Source organism: Styela clava, chromosome 13 (assembly GCF_964204865.1).
Source record: "Styela clava chromosome 13, kaStyClav1.hap1.2, whole genome shotgun sequence".
Classification (NCBI taxonomy): Eukaryota; Metazoa; Chordata; class Ascidiacea; order Stolidobranchia; family Styelidae; genus Styela; species Styela clava.
Window position 1 is genome coordinate 19586250 of NC_135262.1, and position 22942 is coordinate 19609191.

Consider the following 22942-nt stretch of genomic DNA (forward strand, 5'->3'; position numbering starts at 1 on the left):
CATTTCTGGCAACATCTTGTCTCTTTTGGAGAGGCATTTGCAGACTGTTTTAGGGGTTATACGAGAATCAGATGCTACTTTGCATTTTGTTAGTTTCTCGCCTACAATGCCGTTGAAAAAACAAAATCTTTCAGATTTGAAATAAAAACCTAGAAATCTGAAAAAACAATGGGGCAGTGTAAAAGTGCCCTAATGTGGTTGAAAGCTGATCAAAAAATATAACACTATCAGAATGGAATTTCCTCCAAACTCTTTGGAACCGTAAAATAATTTGCCGCAACATCCTAAACGTTTTTGTTAATGCATATACGTGTTTTCGTACTCTAATTTCATAAAATCGAGTATATATCATAAAAAGTTCCTGATAGAAGTGCTGCATAAATAAAGCCCAAAACTACACCAAGAGAAGATTATAAAATTTGCTTTGGAAGTTTCTTATAGATATAAACATTGATTGTATATATGTGACCCACTCTCTTCTGTTCCGCGATAAAAATATAATTTTTGACCCATTCATTAAAAAAGGTTTGCCATCCCTGTGCTAGTGATATATTGGAGTATATATAATGGCGACCGAAGTATCAGTTGATATCTTTAGTGTTGGGACTAATGGTACGATTAATAAGGTCTTTGATTTGTCTGCATCCAGTTTGCATGTCATCTAATGTATATACAAATTTCTATGTACTTTTTTATTTGGATAAGTTACTATGCGATGAATGAAACGAAACATAGGCCTTCGGTTATAGAATAGGAAGAGGCCCTCGAAAGTCTCAATCTGGCGATTTCTGTCTAGCTCAATTTGATTCTACATGAATGTTTTTTTACCATATATACTTAACTTGTGAGCTATTTTCAGTGCACATTATTTCAGCTTTAGAAAAAAGATATGAAATATAAACATGAGAAATTGATGTTTGTGATTCAGATGTATTATTGGCGTGCCTCGAGACCCACATCTTACGGTCTATTGAAATACTCAGATTAATGCATTGGACCGACCCAAGAATCTCTTCGGCGTTCGCTTAGAAAACCCAGTTTGGTTATCAGCATGTAAAATAAATGTTTAGTTATCTTATCAAACTAATACAAAATAATTTCAACATTCGTATACTATCCTATCTTTTAATTTAAAACATTCTCAATCAGATCAGAAAGCTGAATATATCTGTCTTTATTTAACAGATCCTGGAAAATAGTCGATACATCTCTAGTGGGAAGCATATATTGAAGTGGTAGATAATCTGCTTTGGGTTATGAATAACACAATTATTATTCTTTGTTGCCACGAATCGTATTTATATATACGAATAATACAAATAAAAAATGAATATCATCTATTATTGGAGAACCTCACCCCTCGCGGCTAGAACTATTCTATCAATAAAACATATTCAGGCTATCAGTCGCTATGTGCGTAGGGACTTGTTCGAAAAGAATTGTTTAAAAACAATTGTTTCAAATCATGTTTTTTTTTGCCTGTTTTGTTCAAAATGGCTGTACTGTTTGATTTTTTTGTACTAAATAGATTAAAGATAAAGGACGTAAAAACTTGCCAAGCGCTTCTTATTTGCAATAAATCTTTCAAAACGCCACAAATATCGATAGAGACTCATGCACACCTTCTCAAGCTGTAGTTCAGTGGTTGGCGCAGTAAGACGCAACCGGTAAGCCATTACGTGAACGACTCTGCTGCGATGAAACCACCTTGCGAAAATTAAAATGCGATCTAATAAATGAGTTTGTATAATCTTGAAAACTCACTACAACCCTAAAAACAAAGTATGTTAAGCATAAATTAACCGAATAGTATTAACCGTAACAATGACTTCATTTTATGAGAAAAATGTCAATACATGACCTCGAAATCCATATTATGGCGTCATAACAGATTAGTTGTGGCGTCTTTGCATCAGAGAACTCTTACAATTAACATTGGCCAGGTTAGGGTGCACTTGATTGAATTGCTGTTGTAGTAGGCTCGTGAGCTAATTTTCATGATTTTTCTTACTCAAAACGTCTCTCTGATATCTCGGCTAAACACTCCGGGTAAAATCTTATGACTTTGTTAGAGATATAAAATGGCGATAAATGTACGCAATAGTGGTAAAAGTCAAAATAAAACATTTCACTTACATTTTTGAAATTATAACTCCGGCTGCGTGTGCAGCTGCCAGAATGCAACGTTTTGGCATAGCTTCGCGGCGATGCAAGGGGTATTTCAATAAAAAAAATTGATTTAAAACAAGCCCTTGTTTTAAAAACACGATGTTTTTTTAGAATTGATAAAAAACAAAACCCTATATGTGCGCGCCGGAAACTAACAGAATTGTGTTAAACACGACTAATATAGGATTGAATATTTTACAATTTGCATCTGTTATAAATGTTTTATTTATTTTTTTTTCATTTTTAAATGCTGTGAATAAGAATCAATAAATTCCTTTCACCTTTCTATGCCGTTTACTTTTCTGTTACGCGTTACTTACTACAATTTCGTGAGCTGCAGTTTATTTATCTGCTGTGCTGAACCGAATTTAGCGAACAAGAGCGATTTTTTTCAGTATTTCAAAGGAAGATCAGACAGAGAGGAAGATTTGAGTGGTGCCTTTATTCTCTAGGGCCTAGGCCTTCATGTTTACAAACTTTGAAAGACAAAGTACACATTACCGATCACAAACTTGAGTCGAAATTTAACGATCACAAAATTGAGGCAGAATTTTTTTTATTGTGTAAGTGCGCCGTGAGTGTTTTCCCTGATGATTTGGCGCATACCAACACAAAGTTCGGGAACCTATGCTGTAAAGCAAGAGATCAATTCTTTAAATAAAACGATGAATATAACCAGTTTTGCAATCTGTAACCAATGAAATTTGGCATTAGTTTAGAAGATGAAATGTTATTCTCACTTTGTTTTTTATGGGCCATAATTTGATTGCAAACCAAACTACATCGTATATGATGTTCATCAAATTATTGGATTAAAAAAAATTTACTTTAATTTTAGAATAAACAAATTGGACGATAATTTTTTAATTTAGATTTAAATCCTATCTACGAAGTGTAGAAAAACTAGCCATTCTGCTACCGTGTTTCCCCGAAATAAGACCTAGCCTAAAAATAAGATCCAGCAGTCGATAATGCGAAATCTCTCCTACACGTTTTAAATGATTAATCTAGTGAATTGCAAGACATTCCAGAGGATGATGATTGATGATATGTTCATTTTCGAATAATGTATGTTTTTAATTGTTTATTTTTTTTTTTGAATAAAAACGTCTTATTAATAAGTAAATGGATATCGGTTTTCATATTTTGTATATTTGAAAATTTCGTAATTGTCTACTTCGTAATCTATTTTTGATGAATGAAAATAAAAAACATCCCCTCAAAATAGTCCCTTGTGTTATTTTTCGAAAGAAAATTGAAATAAAACACCCATCCTATTTTCGAGGGAACACGGTGGATGTTGCAAATCTAAAGTTGAATAAGACCAAAAAATAACTAAAATGATGATAGTTTTACTTTTCTTGTGCATCGAAACATTGATATGATAAGATTGAAGTAATTTCATAAAGCATTCGACGGATGATGTTTTTTTTTTATGTCATGTTGGGTAGGCCTATTCGACCCACGACCATTTTGATTGTCTTGTCATATTAATTTAATTGTGCACGTGGTATCTCCCTGATATCGGTTTTCAAGATATCGCTGCGAGAAAGATCCGAAAACCTACGAGAAAATCCCAGACTGTATAATTAATTGGACATACTTTACATTGATCAGCAGCCGGGATTAAAAATACATATTTATCGCGTGTAAATCTCCTCGGAATGGATTTTGAGACAGTTGCCGTGAGTACGCGACTTGCGACTTTTCATTGGGTAATGATTTTTCAGTTGCGCGAAGTATTCAATTGACGGGCAACACGAGTCTATTTATATTGCTTTGCTTTATCAGATCGTGTGTTTAATGTGACCACGTCGACAAAATAAGAAATTTACTTTGAATATATCACGGCAATCCCCGGCCACAAGAAAACTTGTCAAACTGCCCCATTTTATCTAGTTTCGATTCGTATTTTTGCGATGTTACGAATTATACAAATTTAATCTGCTATTGGAACACTGACTCAGTTCTATCACAATGATATCACCAAAGATTATTTTCAAAATATCAACGTTAGAAAAATCCCTAGATATGCGATAGTATTCTAAAGACTACAATTTATTTTAGTACAATAATAATTGATTGTACCATGATACACCGGTAGTCGACCAAAAATTCGATCTCGAACAGTCGAGTGGTGGTTAAGACTGGCAGACGAAAATCTTAGTATGCAGTTGAGTTTCCAAATCGTCAGTTCGTCCTAATATTAAGCGCTTAGTAAAGCAAAAAAGTTTCCAAAAATCTCACTAAAAAAAAATCAATTATTCCTTTCCCATTTTATGCTGCAATATATCATTAAATAACCTAAGCTTTATGGATGAAGTTGTTCGTTCTTGTTGATGAAAATTAACAGGTATCATAGTATGATTTGTGCTTACTCAGCGGTGACTGATAAAATTTAGCTTAGCGAATGGGTTCGTCACCCCTGTTATAGAGGATGAAATGTTATTCCTACTATGTTTTTTATGGGTCAAAATTTGATTGCAAACTACATTGTATATGATGTTCATCAAAATATTGAATCACAAATTTTACTTTCATATTAGGATGAACAAATGCAAAGTAAATAATGATTTTTTAATTCAGATTTAAACTCTATCCACAAAGTGCAAAAAAATAGCCATTCTGCTACGTGTTTCCCCGAAAATAAGACCTAGCCTAAATTTTAGAAATGATTTTAATATAAGGCGCTCCAGAAATGTGTGTACCACTAGTTTTGTTGGCCTACTTTACATCGAGTTGTGTGAAGGGACTGAAACCTATGGGCTGTTGGTATATTCATTTGGCTAACACAGACAGTCCCCGAACTGTTGGTAATAGAAATACAATAACGAAAATCGGAACGAAATCATGATCTAACCATAACCTGGTACACGCACCACGGGAGTACCGATTTCACTGTCTAGAATCGGCGTTCAAACGGCAACGTGACGCCTATGTTTTGACAAAATGTGACCACGCTTGTTCAGCGATTAGAGCGCATACATATGTTGGTATCACAGGTTAAGGATTCCTGTGCCTCATTGGGTGAGCAGTGTAAAACAGGGAAGAGGTTTTAGGTTTCTAATCTTTAAAGAATTCGCTTTATGAAATTAACAAATAATTTCATTATTGAATGAACAAGTGAGTACAAGACTAGATTACCTAGTACACAATATAAAAAAAATGAAATGAAAAATGATATGATTGAAATTTAAAAAAGTGTCATATCCTCATTACAAGATCTTACTTCAAATGTCACTATAATAGGTAAATGACCATGAAGATGAAAATTTAACAATTGCAAAAGACATGATAGAAATATAAGGTAAAATAACGATAAAAATATGTATGATGTACAGTACCAAACATGTCATAGATGAATGATCAACTTAGTTAATATAAAATTGTAGATTTAGTAGAAGTGGGAAAACTTAACATCAGAAATATTGTTTAATGTTCATCATTATTAATGATAGAAAATTAACTTACATCAAATCATAGATTGAAATAATAAAAATGAAGTTTAGTACCTAGGTAACCAACTCAAACTTAATTATTCAAGAAAACCATATTAAAACACATTCATTTGTCAATAGGTATTAGAATGTACCGAATTAATAATAGAAAGCACACAAACTTTTAAACCTGCACTCGCTTCTTGTTTGCTACTGAGTTGTGTAAATTGGACCTCATGTACAAATAATACAAATAGTTTTGAAAAATATGGATTCTAGCACGTCATCATAGAATAACAAAATTTTAATCCAAATCTCAATAGAAAGCAATCTGAAGAATCTAACATATTTCTTGATCTTATTTTTTACTATATAGTGATTCTTTTTTCTTATAGAACATGCTTTGAACATAAACGTAATCTTCATTGTCAGCATTTGTTGAAAATATATAAACAGTAAAGGCTGAAATAAAAAAAAAATGATTAATTAAGTTGATAACAAACAGCGACAATGATATTATGTAGTGTAGGTATCTTGTAAAATGTATGTTTGTTTGATATCACATTTCGGCGCTCCGGAAGTGTGTGTATCAATATGGCTAATTTTGTTTGCCTATTTTACATCAAGTTGTGTAAAGGGACTAAAACCTATGGGCAGGGGGTATATTCTCTTGGCTAACACAGACAGTCCCCGAACTCTATAAGAAACTAAAATAAGAAAAATCGAAATAAAATTATGGCCTAACCTGGTACACACACTACGGGACTAACAGGAGTACCCATATTTCTCGCTTTGTTTTATGAGCCACACTGAGTAAATAATACGAAGGAAACCCAGACATGAAAACCTAGGTTTTTCTTATTTTATTTTTCACTATGATGAATACTGTAGCTATTTGAGATATTCAAGCACATGTCTACGCATTTAATTAAGTCTAGCAACGTACCCACATCTGTATAATTATGATAATATATTAGGGAAAATTAAAACACAAATTATTCATAAGCATGGTATACATCAGAAGATCCCATTAGACCAAGAATCAAGGAGCCAATTACCATGAATAAAACATATTAATACATTGCTTTCAAGCACTAATTATAATGATCTTCAAATAAGTACGCAATCAATTACCGCATGTTTTCTTGCCATATAGTTTTTATTGTAGGGTCGTTGTTTCCACCAGTCAATAATATGTTATATCAAAAAAGACATAAATGTTACCTGATGCTAATATCAACCGATCAATTGTCATACATGGAACAAGCCAAAATATAATCAGCAACCCAGAAACAGTTGCATGCCTGAAATTTCCGAGGAATCTTTGTGCATCAGATGTTTTCGCATGCAATGGGCATCCTAGCTGATTTGCTTCATAATAAACCTATAAAAAGTGTCATGATAAATATATTGTCACCGTAAATCTAAATTAAAGCAGTTGACTTTGCTTTTTCAGTAGTATGACAAGATTTTACCTATGTATGAAAGAACTCATTGACAGGGGAGAAATACACCATATAATCAGTAGAAATGTATATTATTTTGGTCCGAAGGCAGGAAAATGTATCATTTTTTTTTATCAGTTTACAGTTAGATTTTTGTTTGGTTTGGTAAAAACAACATTTAAAAAAAAGCTGAAATACTATCGTTTCCCCTATAAAGTTTAAGTCTTATTGGAAGTTTGAATAAAGCTGCTATGTTATATATAATTTTACAAAAAAATATGAAAATTAACCTGCTTCAGGCCCATAAATTCTGAGAAGTCTAGCATGTACAAAGCGGAAATTGTGTGAATCCAAGCCACAACATGTAAACTCTGACATATGATTTGGCACGATATGCAGTTACTATAATCCCAGAGAAACAAGTTTGAATAAGGAACAACATTCAACCACGAAGATGTTAAGACCTATAAACAAAGAAAAAGGTATTCAAATACTGCTGTGAATTCCCAAATGCTGGGAATTCCAGGTTTGCCTGAAATTGCATCTGGGACGAACATTTAAATCCTATCTCCCTTTCTACTATCCAGAATGACTGATGCGTGATTAGACTCAAGGTCGCCATTAAATATATTTAATTTTCCACCAATTATATTCATTTTTTAACAAAAGAGCAAAGAAATCTCGAGAAGCACAGCACAATTCGGCACAGCCCAAAATCCAATTATACGATTAACATATATGTATAGGCTAGTAAGGCTACACATTCAAATGAGCACTGATCACTGGTAATCACCAAGTCCTAATTGACCGATACTTTAATAACTAACCTGAATTGCCAACCCAGTTGCAAGGTTGTAAAAACATCGATAAATATGTCGAGGAATAACATAGGATACGACATTTTTGAACCATTCAGCAGCCATCACTGTGTGTTGCAATATGAACATCATCAAGAGAACAATATCTTGTATAAGTACATGACTTAATGGCACATCTGAGACAAAAATACGATACCATTACAACATGATATCAAAAGTTAAAACGCATGAAGAACAAAGCTAGAAACTTTTATGAAGGCAATTATAAAGAACTTAAAAATGCATGTGCGATCTTCATCAAATTGATGAAGGGTACTTTATTAACTTAAATTACACCATGCCTTTTTAGTTGGATGTTTTCAGGTCAAACTAACAATAAAAACCCAAAATACAGTCTAAATCAACACTGATAAAGTTAGTCCAAAATATTGAACAACTTAATAGTTCAAATGATTGAAATCAGACAACTTTCTCACCCAATTTCTGTATTTTCAGATTCAAAATTCCATTAGAGTTGCTGGAAAGAAAATACACAAACAAACTTGTCGTATATAGCAGGTAAAATAAAGATGATAGTGCAATAGCAGTGGAAAAATAGGTAACAAATATATCCGTCTTTTTGTTTGTTTTTTTAATTTTCATATTCATAGAATCTCTGATTCTGTGTGTTCTGGAGTTGTTGTTGTTATTGTTGACGTCTTGCCCAGTTATATCTTCATTATCTGAATAATCTGCATGACCAAAGTTAGGTCGAGATCGCAGCTTCATGGTTTAGTAATTAAGTTCAAATTAGAACTTTTAATTAAAACTGAAAATGTTTAAAAGATACTAAATTTATTACGGAAAATGAAATAAACAGTTTTTCATAACCACACAAAATATAGAAGTGAGACTTCTACAAAGTGAGCATATACTCACTGTCAATTGGATTTCATGAAAATAGCATCAATAAATTGCACATTGAATAAGTAAGACTGAACATACATTGTCGCAGAAAAAATGACCATTATTAATTCATTCAATCATAATAGTGCAATTAAAAAATGATGTTCCTTGCTTTGAAGTTGTTTTAAATTCTCATGAACTAACGAGTTTCACAGAACAAATTCGTTTCTAATCTATCGTTACCATGGCTAGGGAGCCGGGGATGGAACTTAGCTTACAAGGCTAGAGCAGCCAGAAATTTCAGTGGCTCCATTTATTTATTTTTCAACATTTACGCTTTTTTAATACAACATACAAATAATAAAATCTAACCCTTTCAACTCATAAATTTTAATATAATTAGATGAGTTAAAAAGTTGAATTTATATATCCAAAACTTTAATTTTGAAACCCTTATATCATAGTTTCGAGATTCGCTTCCCTGAAACTGCATTGGGCAGATATTTTATGGCAGTGATCAGAATTGAAAACCTCAATTGGTATGAAGCCAGAGCTCGAGTCACTGTGATTTTGAACCAGTTCCCCAGCCAATTCTATATTACTTTTTTTCTATAGTTAAATACCCCTCTTTTATGGAGAAACGATGAATCTTGCTCCAAAACTAAGCGCTTACCCAGAAGCATAAGTATTACAAATAAATTAATTGGAGCATAAAAGATTACATTTTACTTGGTTATACTCTTGATATGAGAATCAACCCCATGCCTGCGTCTTAGCATAATGCAACACAAGTTTACCATCCCCTCCAAAACATTCATATAAAGTTCCAATGTCTCTGTCAGGTGAAGGAGCAAATGCTTGGTTAACATATAGAAAAATGGATTCAGACTGTTCGCATTTTAAAAGTTTTCTTAAAAATCCAGCGATCCATTCCACTTTTTTTGCAGGATCAACTTGCCATTTTTTTCTTTTCAAAATTGGTGCATCTCCAGCAGGCCGTAACAAGACATCTATTTTTGAGGGCTTTTCTTCCTTTTTGGGAGTGTCGTCTGCCATGTTCACTTTTTCGTGCAATCACAAGTGCATTAGTATAGCCAGACTACATCAACATATGCATCCAAATGCGCCTATATTACTAATAATTATATCCAATTGGAAGTTAAAATACTATAATCTACATATAGATAAAATTAATAACAATTAGATAATATATCCATTTTTGCCACAAACACTAAAAAGACAACGGCGCAATACACAAAGGAAACATATAAGGGACAATGACTTTCAAATGCCTGCCTATGCTTTTCAAGCATTTCACCATACCGGTATCAGATAGCCTACATGGTTTTAATAATATACTACTAGCCACTGTATAGTTAAATTGCACGATGGTATTGCAATGAGACCTATTTTGAAATCTCTCACAATTGAATAGGCCTGATTTTGAAAATGAATATATGAGGAATTGCTAACTAACTATCATTTATGGAGAAAAAATTTCAACAACAAATTTTCACACTACATATAAACAGTATTAGTAAAATAAAAAATATGAAACTTACAGCTACGTGTATGATTTCGATACACTTGATACTTTTTTTTCATATTTCAAGATATTCATTTAAATATTATTATTATTAAGATACCAGTGACTTGTATTTGACGCATTGGCCTGATATTGTGAAAAATAAATTAAATTATTTAACAATCCATTTATCATTTGAACAGATGAAAAGTGCTTATGCAGCAAAACCACATAAAACAATAACAGTAAAAAATACCATTTATTTGTATTCAAAACAATATTCTCTGATAACATTCATTACTCTATAAAACAGCATTTCTCAAAATGTTTTCTTCGGAACACTGCAGTTCCCCAAGCTCCTTCGAATCATTCCGCGGAACAGAGATCGAAATAATGACTAAATTATAATTAGTCGCCATGGCGAACCCAGTAGTACTTCAGTCTCCAACAGGCAGACAGGCCTCGTGCCAATCGTTTAATTTTTTAATTATCAACTTTACAGCAAAAGTTTTGACTTTACCATGGGATAAATTTTTTGGAAACCACCCATCAATTTTACCTTCTAATTTCTTGGTGTTCCGCGAGGCGAGATAAAAAGCGTAGATGTTCCGGGGCAAAAAAGTTTTAAGCAACGCAGCCATATACCAATAGATAGGAAATAATTTAATGATGAGTTTAAATTTGAGAAGGCAGTATGAATTTTAAATGATCTATTACTAATAATTTATACACCATATTTTATCTATTAAATATTTGGTAGGTTAGAAGTTTGGTTTATACTTTTTCACTTCAACCATAACATGGTGAATATTAACCATTTCAGCCCTTGTTGGAAGCGATTTGAAAGCTTGATGTGAGAGGATTTTTTGAAAACGATGATAATATTGAATTAATTGAGTCAACGCAGCTTGCAAAATTGAAGTACCATTCTTGAAGTTAGTGAAAGAATTCATCACTTCTTGGTTTATACTTTGAATAGAGGTTTTCCAGTTCTTTGTGAAAGATCTTACGAGAGGCATCACTCTATGTTCTGCTTTCTTGAGCAAATCCATTTGACTAGAATCCGAAAGAGGTTCAACTTGTTTTATGAAAGTTATTAAAGTTAAAAAATGAGATGACAATACTTCCTCAATGTACTCTTGTGTACTTGAGTTGAGAAGATGTTGAAAGCTGTCAGATTCTTTAGATTCATCAGTTGTGCGCTCTATTATGACTGACAACATCATGTCATAATTATTAATCAAAAATATGAGTTGATCCTTGCGATCATTGAAACACGATGCCATCCGAAGAATAAAGTTTTGAACTTCTGACTGCATCTCCTCAAGAACTTGGTCGACAAGAGTATTTGGAGACGTTTCATTGATTCCCACAATTGCTGCACTAAACTCAGCATATCTGCGAGTGATGTAATGAGGACGAACGTCAATAGATGCCAAGGAATTAACATCACAAGTTTTGATGCTTTGAGTATTAAGTTTGACAATATGTTCAAACCTCGGCCATAAAATATCCTGAACAGTGTCCCAATATCGGTTCAGAGCAAAAATATCCCTTTTTTGCATAATTTTCCTATATCTATCAACGATGTGAATGCAGAGGAAAAGTGCAATGGAATCAAAACTATCATTTGTATACGACGCAACATGTTTCATCAACATTGAAATCGTCTTTCCCATAACGCTGTTGAACATTTCTTGTGCGCTTGCCTTGGTGACGAGAAAAAAATCACATAGAAAAAGATATTCACGACAGCAGTTATCCATGAATGCATAATGTTCACTCCGAAATAAACTTTCAAACGGATATCTTTTGTCAATTCTTTGGGCTGCATGAGGTACTATGACTGCAGATTCTAAATCAGTAGTCAAAATGCTTCCTCTTCCCCCCAATGTAAATATAGTAGCTCGATTTTTTAGTGGCATTTTTGAGGAGAAAAATCCACGACGTGCAGTGTCTTCAATTGCTATTAGATCATCTTTATCAGCTACTTCATCATATTGCACTTTCATTAATCGAGAAACATAGGTTTTAAAATATGAGAAATAAACTTTGCTCATAGTATCAACATATTCCTCTTGTACCTCTTTCGCAATGGCTCTTTCATTGGATAACAAAAACTCATAATAAAACCTTGATTTCAACATTGCATTTTGCGGTACTTCATAGTTACTCATAGGCTTACGAAATGAATAAACTTTTTGAAGCAAATATTCACGAATTTTAGCAACAGCTTTGAATTTAAGTTTTTGTACTGTGTCACTAACATCACGACATGCCAAGGTATCGTTGAACGAATGTTGTTTTAAAAATTTGATTTTATGATTGAGTTCATGTAATTGCTCTAAAAATTCTCTTTCTGTGACGGGAATTTCCAATATTGCTGTGATCATTGCTTCAGGAACAACCATTTCATCAACAAGTTGACTCAACTCGCTTTTCACAGATTGTCTGTTTTTGAGCTTCATATTCATGGTGATGGATTGTTCCTAAGATCAATAAAAAATTGAATTTAGTTGTTTAGTTAATTAGTTGTCATTAACCTTGAGGAATCTCTGTAAATGATGAATATCTACTAAAACAAAAATTGTGACGAGATATTTTCATATTACGGTAATTCAAAGTTGTTTTTGAGTACATTCCTCATAAAATGGAAAGCTTCTTCTATGTGTCTCGAAAATTTTGCTTTGGGGGTCTCCATTTGCATGGAGAAAGATATATTACTTTGAGAATCCTAAATCATATGATAATAATAAAATGCAATATCATAGAGTAGATCTTTTCTTGGATATTATTAACCAATACTGAATGGGAATACAGTCATTTATAAAACTGCTCAGGATTTTTACGGATATTATTAACAATTGGTCATGAGATCATGATATCCTTGCCCTGCCTGATCATAAAAAGGAAGCCTCAAAGCTCATCAATGAAAATCAACATTATAATTGACTGAAATAGATAGGAAGGCTAGCTAACATTGGTGGATTACTTTGAAATCGACATGTCTCACCAGCAATAATATCATTCAATTTATTAATAATATAAAGTTAAAATCTGATGTATTATGTCAAAGTCACGAATCACAGATTACGAGACCATGATTCATCATATGATAAAAATGTTACATGGTATAGATATAAAAATCCTAATGTTACTAACCTGCAATGATTGAATTTCAGAGCTTATACTGCTTAATGCATGTTGAAAACCATGTAACATTCCCTCCATTCTTTCCAAAACAGACTCACAAGAGCCGATTCGTTTATGGAGGTCGGCAACTCTTTTACTTTCTCTTATATAATCCTGTATCGAATCCTTTTCCACTTTCGTCAAGTCTTTCTCAATATTCTTCGCATACTCTCGAAGATCTACACCTTTTTCCAAAGCCTCTTTGACAAGGTCATCCTCAAGATTCTCCTGAATATGTTCTCCGACAGTTTCAAGCATATCTTCACTTGCTAGAAGTTGAAGATCTTCTAAATCAGGATAATACATATCCAGGTCGGCCTCACGTTGATCAAGATCCAGAGGTTGGTTTTCCACCAGTCCAGTAAATACTTTACTATCTTCCATGGTGAATTACAAAGGAGGACTACTAATCTTAGGTCTAAAAAATTAAAACAAATTATGTATCAAGCACAGTTATTAAATGTGTGATAAGAGTGCAAGAATAAGATACAACTAAAAACTAGTCAGCATAAAACGTGGTACAAGTTGCGATTGCTATTGCCTATTACATTTGAACATTTCTATAAAAAACTTACAGAATAAGACATACCATACTTTGATTACGGTGACCGTACATTTGAACCAACGTACATTTGAACCCATGTGTATATCCGCGGGTTCAATCTATATGCGGGTGCAAAAACCCATGGGCCAGGGTTAGTATGGATTCAAATATCCGTAAAACAAAAAAGATCTCCATAGGTGCAATTGTAAGTATGTAGGTGCAATTGTCGTGGGTTCAAATGTACGTGGGTTCAAATGTAATGAAACCTTTGATTACACCCCACCCCGAATATGTTCGAGGAGTAGTGAAAGCACAAAATGCAATGCTACAACCACATGAAACTCAGCACTTATATAATTATAAAAACTTTTAAGCATTATTAATGAATCATATTATTTAGAAAAAATTGAAGAAATTCTTTATTTACCATTAGCACCCTTCCTCAGTATACAGTAATACGTGTCTATCAATGGAGTAGAGGTTATGCACCCCTGTTTTATGGAAATATTCATGTACAGTGCATTACTTGTTAAAATACTACAATCAAAACAAACAGGGCTAAGCCTATCACAGTATTCAGAAATGTATTCATTTCATCATGCTACTCACTCATAGCCTCATAGGACAAAATTTCATAAACCAAAATGAATTTCGAAAAATTCACAAACAAAACCTAAAACTATCCATATTTCCCAATATGATTGAACTGTATTAAAATTTACAGAAATTTCCAATTTTACTTGAATTTATTGGTTTTCACTGGTTGGATAAAAAAAAATTGAAAATCACCTTTTTAATTTTCATTGAATTTTTGGTAAGGCATTACATTGCAACCTAGAGTTGAAGCCAATCAGCTAATATTATTACGAGTTTAAAATTAAAGGGCTGAACAAGGTTAGCGACAGTATGAAGAATTATCGAAATGTGTTGATATATGATGGCCAGATAAATTAGCACCCCATATCTTTAAAAACTGTTATTCAATTAATATAAAATGCATATTGACTATTCCGAGATGAGAAACGCACAGAGCACCTTTCAAGAGGAAAAAGTAGTGATATCGTACAAAATAATGGTATGAAAAAAGATGATAAAGTGGTAAAAAGTCTGAAAATAATATATAATAAAGACATTGCAGAACAGGTATACTGAAACTCTAATGAGATGCATTGCCATTTAAAAATAGGAAATGTGTAACAACATGTAAACAATGTTTGGTCCACCTACTACAGCACATATTTAACTAAAGAACAACCAGGTAAGAATAAAAGATATATGAAACTATTTTTGAAAAATGTATAAAGACAAATCTGTTTTAGGGTGATATTGTTTTAAGACTTTTGAAGCAAAATCTTAACTTGACGTTTTCAAATACTGAGAAAAAATATTTACTATTTATAAATTCACAAACTAAAATAATAGGGGCTTAAACATTAAATAGCAAGAAAACAAAGAAATAGGAGTATACCAACTTGGGCAATGACTCGTTTGAATTAATAGATGTTTTCAGATACATACTAAAATCGATTATTTATAAAATATAATTTTTATTGCCAAAATTAATTATTGAAGTGAGCAAAAAGAGCTTTTTTGTTGTTTTCTTCGAACTGAAGCTATTTTTACTGCTTCTGAGTTTGCAGAATTGGCAATTTCTGCTGTTACAATTCGATGTGCTTGTTCAGTTTCTGCTCTTGTTAACTTGATCCCAAGAATGTCAGCAGCCAACATTTTAAAACAAAGATCCACAGAATCACCTGTTTTTGCTGATATATAGTGACTCTGCAACTTGTTTTTTGTTGCAAATGTCATATGTTTATCTTTTGTGACAGTTCTTAAGTGCTCGAGATCACATTTATTTGCTACGAGGGCATAATGTGGTTGCGAATCATGGGCCATCGATTTAACAATTTCATACCATTCTTCAAGATTTTCAAAACTGTGGTGATTTGTAACATCGTATACAAGCAGTACTCCTTGGGCACCAAATACATACTTATCAAGCATATTTCCACCAAGAGTTTGTCCGCCAATATCCCATATTTTTAGCGAGACATTTTTCTTATTCGTAAGTCTTATTCTTTTTAGAAAGAAATCCAATCCAACGGTTTGTTCATAATTACGCCCAAATTGATCCTGTGTGTAACGAGTAATCAGTGAGGTTTTTCCACTCGAACCATCTCCAAGAACGACAAACTTTAATTGCACGTCTTCAGTGTCATCTTCAGAATCAGACATATCAAGAATATTATATATTAGTCCTGTAGTCTGCAAACAAAGTAGTCTACAGGCCAAAAATAAAAAGAAAATATTTGAGAATAGAAGTCAGAAAGTGAAAGAACCTATTGCATGTATCAATGTCTGATTCTGAGTGTACAGGTGTAGTCTATGTACTGATGTATCAGATGTATAGACCGACATCTGAGATATGGCTATATCTGTATATCTAGATATACTAATAGTCATAGTCATAGTCAAGTTTATTTTTTCCCATTCAGTAAAAAATAACATACGAAATTAACAAAATACAAAACTGAAAACACATTTTTACTGGGGAAGGGAAGTCGCGGGGAACCAGGAATGGTTATCGAGCAGCAACACACAAGGTTCAATATTTAACTTTATTTTTTTTTAAAGAAGTTACGTTTTTAGAACACTTTTAATATGAATGACCAGGCTTTGGCAGTTGAACCACATCCAAGAGACATGAAAGTTATATCCTATCCTAAATCCTATGAGACTACCATGAATAGTACATGGCAACATCTCTAATCGAGCCCACCAGATAACTTACGGGGATTCCCCGATTGACAGGCACTGAAGTGTGTAAATTGATTGAGGTATACTAGTTGCTATGGTAATGTGAAATTCAAATCGGTCGAGTGGAGCAGTTCAGGCCAGGCATTGATAAACACATGATGAGGTGATAAAGAAGACATGTAATATAATTCTAATAACAATATTATATAAATAGAATAAGCAGATCAATGATGTACTAAGTTAGACGAAGTACCGTACCGGTGCGGTACTATGTGTAATCAGTCATAGAGGTGTGATCATTGTATACATATGAATACACCCACACACACAAAAAAAAACATTCTGAGTCAAGTTGTCAAAAACATCCAGAGAAAGTCGACATAAAGTCTTCTTTGAATTTGATTTGGAATGTGAATAAGGCAACAACATGCATTGTAGCTCAAGACAGTATTTTAAATTCGCAGTTTAAAAGTGAACTCAATAAAGATAAATTCAATAATATTCATTTGTCATAGAAGAAGACAAGTAATATGGAATTCAGAAAAAGCTGTTTGATAATTACATATATCATAGCCTGTATAATATTCATTAGGTCAGCAGGTTGGTGCAATAACTATTTTTTTATTTCCAGGTGGTGGTATGGTTGCAGTAACAAGAACATTCAATTTGTTGCAAACATTCGAAGTAAGTCGACAAGAAATTTCTTTTCGTATCTGATTTGGAAAGTTGATAGGATATCGATATGCATCAAGTTTCGTATTGAACATATAAATGGCACATGCCATTGCTCGGAACAGTGATTTAGATATATAGTCTGTGTGGGGTCTGGTATAGTTTAGTTAGTACCACATTGACAATTTTTGCATATGTCAATCCTAACCCCTACCTGACTACGTCACCGAAAAATTACGTCATTTTGACGTCACAGTGGCGTAATAAGGCCCACCAAAGTATGCGGATCGAGCAAGCTATTTCTCTCTTTTCCTCGTCACAACAATCACAATACAGCAATAGGAGAGAGATCGCCGACTTGAGCGAGTTCGTACTGTCGTAATTATACTTTGGCAAGCCTTACGTGATGGTGACGTCGTAGTGACGTAATTTTTGGATGACATAGTCAGGTGGGAGTTAGGAATAACATATGCAAAATTCGGGTCTAGTATAGTTTAGTACCACAAGTACTTCCAGTGGGCGTAGCATAACGATTTTTGCATATATGTTATTCCTAACCCTCACCTGACTGCCTGACTATGCCATCCAAAAATTACGTCACTACGACGTCACCATCACGTCATAGGGATTGCAAAAGTATAATTACGATCGCCCGAAATGGCATATGCGCCGCCGATAAGAACTTGCTAAAGCCGGCGATCTCTCTCCTATGTGATCGTTGCGACGAGAAAACGAGAGAAATAGCTTGCTCGATTTCGGGTTTTCGACTGCGCGTTTTGGACGACCATCCGCATACCGGTACTTCGGTGGGCCTTACGGTATTACGCCACTGTGACGTCGGAATGGCGTAATTTTTCAGTGACGTAGTCAGGCGGGGGTTAGGATTGACATATGCAAAAATTGTTGAGCCAGGCCAACTCGTTTTCGACCCTAATTTGCCATCCCTAATCTGCCACCTTTCGACCGTATTTTGCCATCCCCAATATGACTTTTATGCTACCACCACTATAGCCATAGGCTACCGACTAACGTTAACTAATCCCATACCGTAGGGTACCGGTACCGTACCCGACATGGAATGATACCGGTACAGTAACCAGACGATACTGCGAGTGGCCGTGTTAAGTCATATGGTTAAGCCGTCTTATCGGCTTTCCTCTCCCCCGGGATAAATATGTTAATTCTATCCTAAAAATAATTTATCATCAATATTATTATTAGTTATTACTGTACCGTACCCTAATAGTCTATTAAAAAAAGCACAGTTCAGCAGTTTGGGGCTTGAAATTGAATCCTAGAAAGGAGGACAGAATGAAATTTTTCTTAAGGCATTTAGAGAGCAGGAAGGTTGGGCATTGGCTGGTTATTTGTGGAATGACAGATACCGTACAGCTGTACCGTACAGACAGGACAGGCGTGCAAATCTAAAAATCAGGGGTCTTGGCGTACAAGCAGTTTCCCCGACACGCCAAACATCTGAGTGCAAACCTACCGAGACCGCGTGAACTCCTAGCGTGCAACTGAAGGAATAGCCTAGCCGTATTTGAAAAAAAAAAACTTGAATAAACAAGTGTAAAATAATTTCACCATAAAATCCCCACCGGCCGACCTGTATTCCAAGGCAGAGACCCCCCATTTCCTGGTCTCACAAAACGACTGCGACGATGCGTATTTTCGCATAGGTCAAAGATCAAAATACGCACAAACAGACAAATTTTGCAAGGTTACAAAAGACCTCGCTTCAAGAGAAACAATGCCTAACCATACATGTAACTAGGGTTGGGATGTAACATTTGTATTTCAAAAGAGATCCATTTAGTTGTTAGTCGGCATGGGTTTTGAGGTGTTTGATAATGGCGAAAGGTACTTGAATGACAGTTGAGTTTTCATGTGTTGCTATTTTTCAATATTCTTTATTATCAAAGGAAAATGGGTGTCGATTAAAACTCAGCGTGGATTTTCTCCGATCTTGCATTGTTGTGACTCAACAATGTGAAATTCACAGTTTTGCAGCCAAACTGGGGAATCCCGAAGGACAATGCACTGTTTGCTTTTCGAATTGAGAAACTTATTCGCAATAAACAGGGACAGCCTTCACACTAATGTTCTGTACAAATGAAATGAATACTTTTGTTTAATATCATTCAAAACATTGGTTCCCAACCTCTCTGGCGGACCGGTAAAATTAAATAAAATGTACTCGCGGACGGCAAAAAATTGGAATGAGTGGAATAGAAAATAACAACATATATTTGCAAAATGTAATGTAATGTTGGGCACTTGAAAACATTTCACATGAATAAAAACAAATAATGCGCCGACAAAAAAAAATGGAAAAAAGGAAACTTTGTTTAGAAGAAGAACTTTGTCTCCTCGTTCTTGTTAAAAAACATCAAAATGCCCTGCTGGTTAACTGATCTCATATTAATCCTTCTGCAGTTAATCAACGCATCAAACAAAATGAATGATGACAAAGTCGTTTGTAACTTAGCACCAGGTTCACAATCCTGCTGTGCATCGCCTGGAAAAATTCTACGCGGCCCATGCTTTTGTTGCGCTTCTTGTGGCCACCTGCAGGGTCGCAACAAGCTCATATTTTGCTGGATGTCAAGGCAAAGCCCTGGAATATTATACTATCCATGAATATTTTCTGATTTAAACAAAGAAATTTCTATAACCTTTTATTTGGATGTCCACATTAAGAAGGAAAACCATGCAGAACAGCAAAATACATGTGCCGATCTTCGGCTTTCTGAATCTTGCAAGATTTGGCGGACGCTCCGGGATGAATCGGAAGCGAAAAGTGTGATTACTCGGCGCCAAAATGTCGTCGGGCCATTGATACCGCAAACAGCAATATGTCGGCGACAGAGAAATCGCGTAATAAACAAACACAACGTCGTTATTTCGGGTTCGCTAAAGCGACTGAGACGACTAAAAAACAATAAAATTTCGCGCAGACCGACAAAAAAGCTTCTGGTTCCGATGCCGGTCCGTGGACCATTGGTTGGGAACCACTGATTTAAAAAAACACAGTAAAATCATTAGTTAATATATTAAAACTATGTTTGACCGATCACTGGGGTCCGTGTTGATTATTTCATGACTCGGGGGTGCTAACAGGAAAAAAGTTGAGAACCCCTGCTATAATCAGTTAGTTTGCAATGTTGAAACTAGCCATCATTATTTGTTGGTGGCTGTTTCCTTCAACCACACTTCTGCCCTTCACATCGTCAGATGCAATGGTTTGCAATAAACGAATTTTCCGGCGAGCAAAAAGGATTTTACTCAGGGGCATTTTCGGGGAGCACTGGCGTACTCGGGCGTGCCCCCGCTACGAAATCCATATTTTGGCGTCCGACTCTTCACTTTGGTATCGCATTTAGTGTTTGATCATAGGTGTCGCTACGGTAACGAATTTTTTTAATGCAGATCGAGACGTACGAACGATTTCGTACGATAACCTAAGTATTGATGAAAATAAAAAATATGGCCGTGGTTGGTAGTTATAGTTCTGAAACAATGCTGGAATCATTTGCCTCACATTGCTTTGATAATTGAGTAATTGACTTATGCGTAAATGTTGTTGAAAAACAATATCATGAAATTATGGGATGGCGATATTTGGCAGTATATATATATTAATTTTAGGAAAGTATTTTATTTTCTTCAATTCGCTAAGAGGTCGTACAACTCATAGAAGATTGTCTACAGCAGTTTATTTGAACAACTAAATTGCAAAAACAACAGGTCTACATGTATTTAGCCAACACTGTGGAATGTGAATACGGTTGGGCATTTTAAATCGAATAGTATTTTTTTGGAATCGCCACCTTTTTTTTTGTTTACTAAAGATCTAAGTCGGTTTGGTCATTTTTTGTTAAAGCATATTTTTTACAATACAAATTGACAGGCGAGGGATTTATTGATGAAACAGGTTTCTTATTCTGTGGCAACACAAAACCAACTGTCTGAGTGATGGAGTGTATGTTTTTAGTAATTCAATAAAAAATTCGCATTCAATTTCCAAGTATTCGAGATTTGAGTCGAAATATATTCGATTCAATTCTGAAACCACTGGGTTTTTGAAAACACCCAGCTCTGATTGCGAACAATTGTTTATAGAACAAGTCAACAAGAGAGCTATACTCAAATATATGGATACGTAGAACCACATAATTTTGATGACGTCATAGCAAACAAAAGTAATAGCCATCTGGGGAAAAATTCTATTTTCAACCACTGAAAATTTCAAAGCAATTGGTCCAGTAATCAAAGAGAAAAGCAATTTTTTCAAAACGCGTCAAAGAACAACAAGACTAAGAACAACATAACAACAACAAAACGTGTCCAATTATGATAAATCTGCGAGGCAACTAAGAAGAAGATTTGTATATTGGTGCGTATATCCAATAGTTTCACATGAGCCTAGTTTAACACATACATATGGATCACAGTGAAGATCAATATCTGAAAATAATTAGATTGACGATGTTCGGAGAGTATAGCAAACATCGAAGAAGTATATTTTTATGCTGTCGTCCATGAATCAATTTTGAACTGCGTGCGAGTGCGGGTAATCTTCAGAAGAATTAATTGAATCTGTGCACATTGAGTCTCTTATTGCAAAATCTCCACCATTATCTAGAAATGAACTAGTACGACAACCTTATCAATGTCGCCATCTTATCAAGACTAACCAATAGATCTCAATCTAGCGAATAGCGATATAAATATATTTGGACATTTTCTATCAATGAAATAATGTGGTGAAGCGGATTTTGTTCGCTGTGTGGACAAGTATAGCAAACATTTATGATTGGAAAAGAGAAAAAAATTGGTTTGAAATGTTTTTACATAAACTGGAAAAAGGAGCTTTTCTGGGACTCAGAGAACATATAGCCCATTTCGTTGTAAAATTGATTAATGTTAGTGTTCATTATAAGTAGTTCCATTGTAGTAATAGGAGTTTCAAGAAATTCACTCATCACCTTTTTTTTAGGATGTTGTTCTCGAACAACGTCACAAAACTCGATGATGACGTCATCACTTTCTTTGGGCTCCATGGGATTCGTTTCATTCAGAGGTTTCTTGTGGCGACATCATCAAAATTAAAAATGTCGCACTATGTGGCGGCTCTGCAATCGCATTTCAACGATCTAGTCAGCGACGTCGTTAGTTTTTTCGAAAAACACAACGTTAATTCTCGGGAATTAATTTTTAAATAACTAAATATATATCTTCTTTAAAATAACGCCACCCATGCAACATAACTATAGGCTGATTAGAACGGTAAACTCTCATTGTTTAAATAATTTGAAGTAAGTAAACTTGCGATATTTCGATCACTTTTGAGTTTTCTTCGACTGCGGTCCTCCAACCTTGGACCACCACGAGGCAGACTACTAGGTACCGGTAAAATTTTAAACTGCAGTTGTGACATGAATCCTTTGGTATTTCGATTCACATTGAGACTGGACACATAAATCTTCATCGTC

The 22942-nt window shown here is 34.4% G+C and overlaps 4 protein-coding genes across 4 annotated transcripts; all 4 read right to left on the reverse strand.

Moving 5' to 3' along the window:
- Positions 1-5252: 5252 nt before the first annotated feature.
- Positions 5253-8637, reverse strand: LOC120332943 (nurim-like). The gene is made up of 5 exons (XM_039400292.2): positions 8346-8637; positions 7879-8045; positions 7342-7515; positions 6831-6990; positions 5253-6068 (listed from the first exon to the last, which is right to left on the reverse strand). The coding sequence occupies exons 1-5, from the start codon at positions 8635-8637 to the stop codon at positions 5965-5967; spliced, it is 897 nt and encodes a 298-aa protein (XP_039256226.2). The 3' UTR covers positions 5253-5964.
- A 40-nt stretch (positions 8638-8677) lies between these two features.
- Positions 8678-9810, reverse strand: LOC144431383 (ubiquitin-like protein ATG12). Its single transcript, XM_078119457.1, has one exon. It carries the CDS (start codon positions 9808-9810, stop codon positions 9508-9510), a length of 303 nt encoding a protein of 100 aa, XP_077975583.1. The 3' UTR covers positions 8678-9507.
- Positions 9811-9927: 117 nt separating this feature from the next.
- LOC120332942 (vacuolar protein sorting-associated protein 52 homolog) lies at positions 9928-13889 on the reverse strand. Its single transcript, XM_039400291.2, has 2 exons — positions 13442-13889; positions 9928-12768 (listed from the first exon to the last, which is right to left on the reverse strand). Exons 1-2 carry the CDS (start codon positions 13853-13855, stop codon positions 11041-11043), a joined length of 2142 nt encoding a protein of 713 aa, XP_039256225.1. The 5' UTR covers positions 13856-13889; the 3' UTR covers positions 9928-11040.
- On the reverse strand, positions 13889-16316 carry LOC120332944 (ras-related protein Rab-28-like). Its single transcript, XM_039400293.2, has one exon. It carries the CDS (start codon positions 16248-16250, stop codon positions 15579-15581), a length of 672 nt encoding a protein of 223 aa, XP_039256227.2. The 5' UTR covers positions 16251-16316; the 3' UTR covers positions 13889-15578.
- Between the last annotated feature and the right edge of the window lie 6626 nt (positions 16317-22942).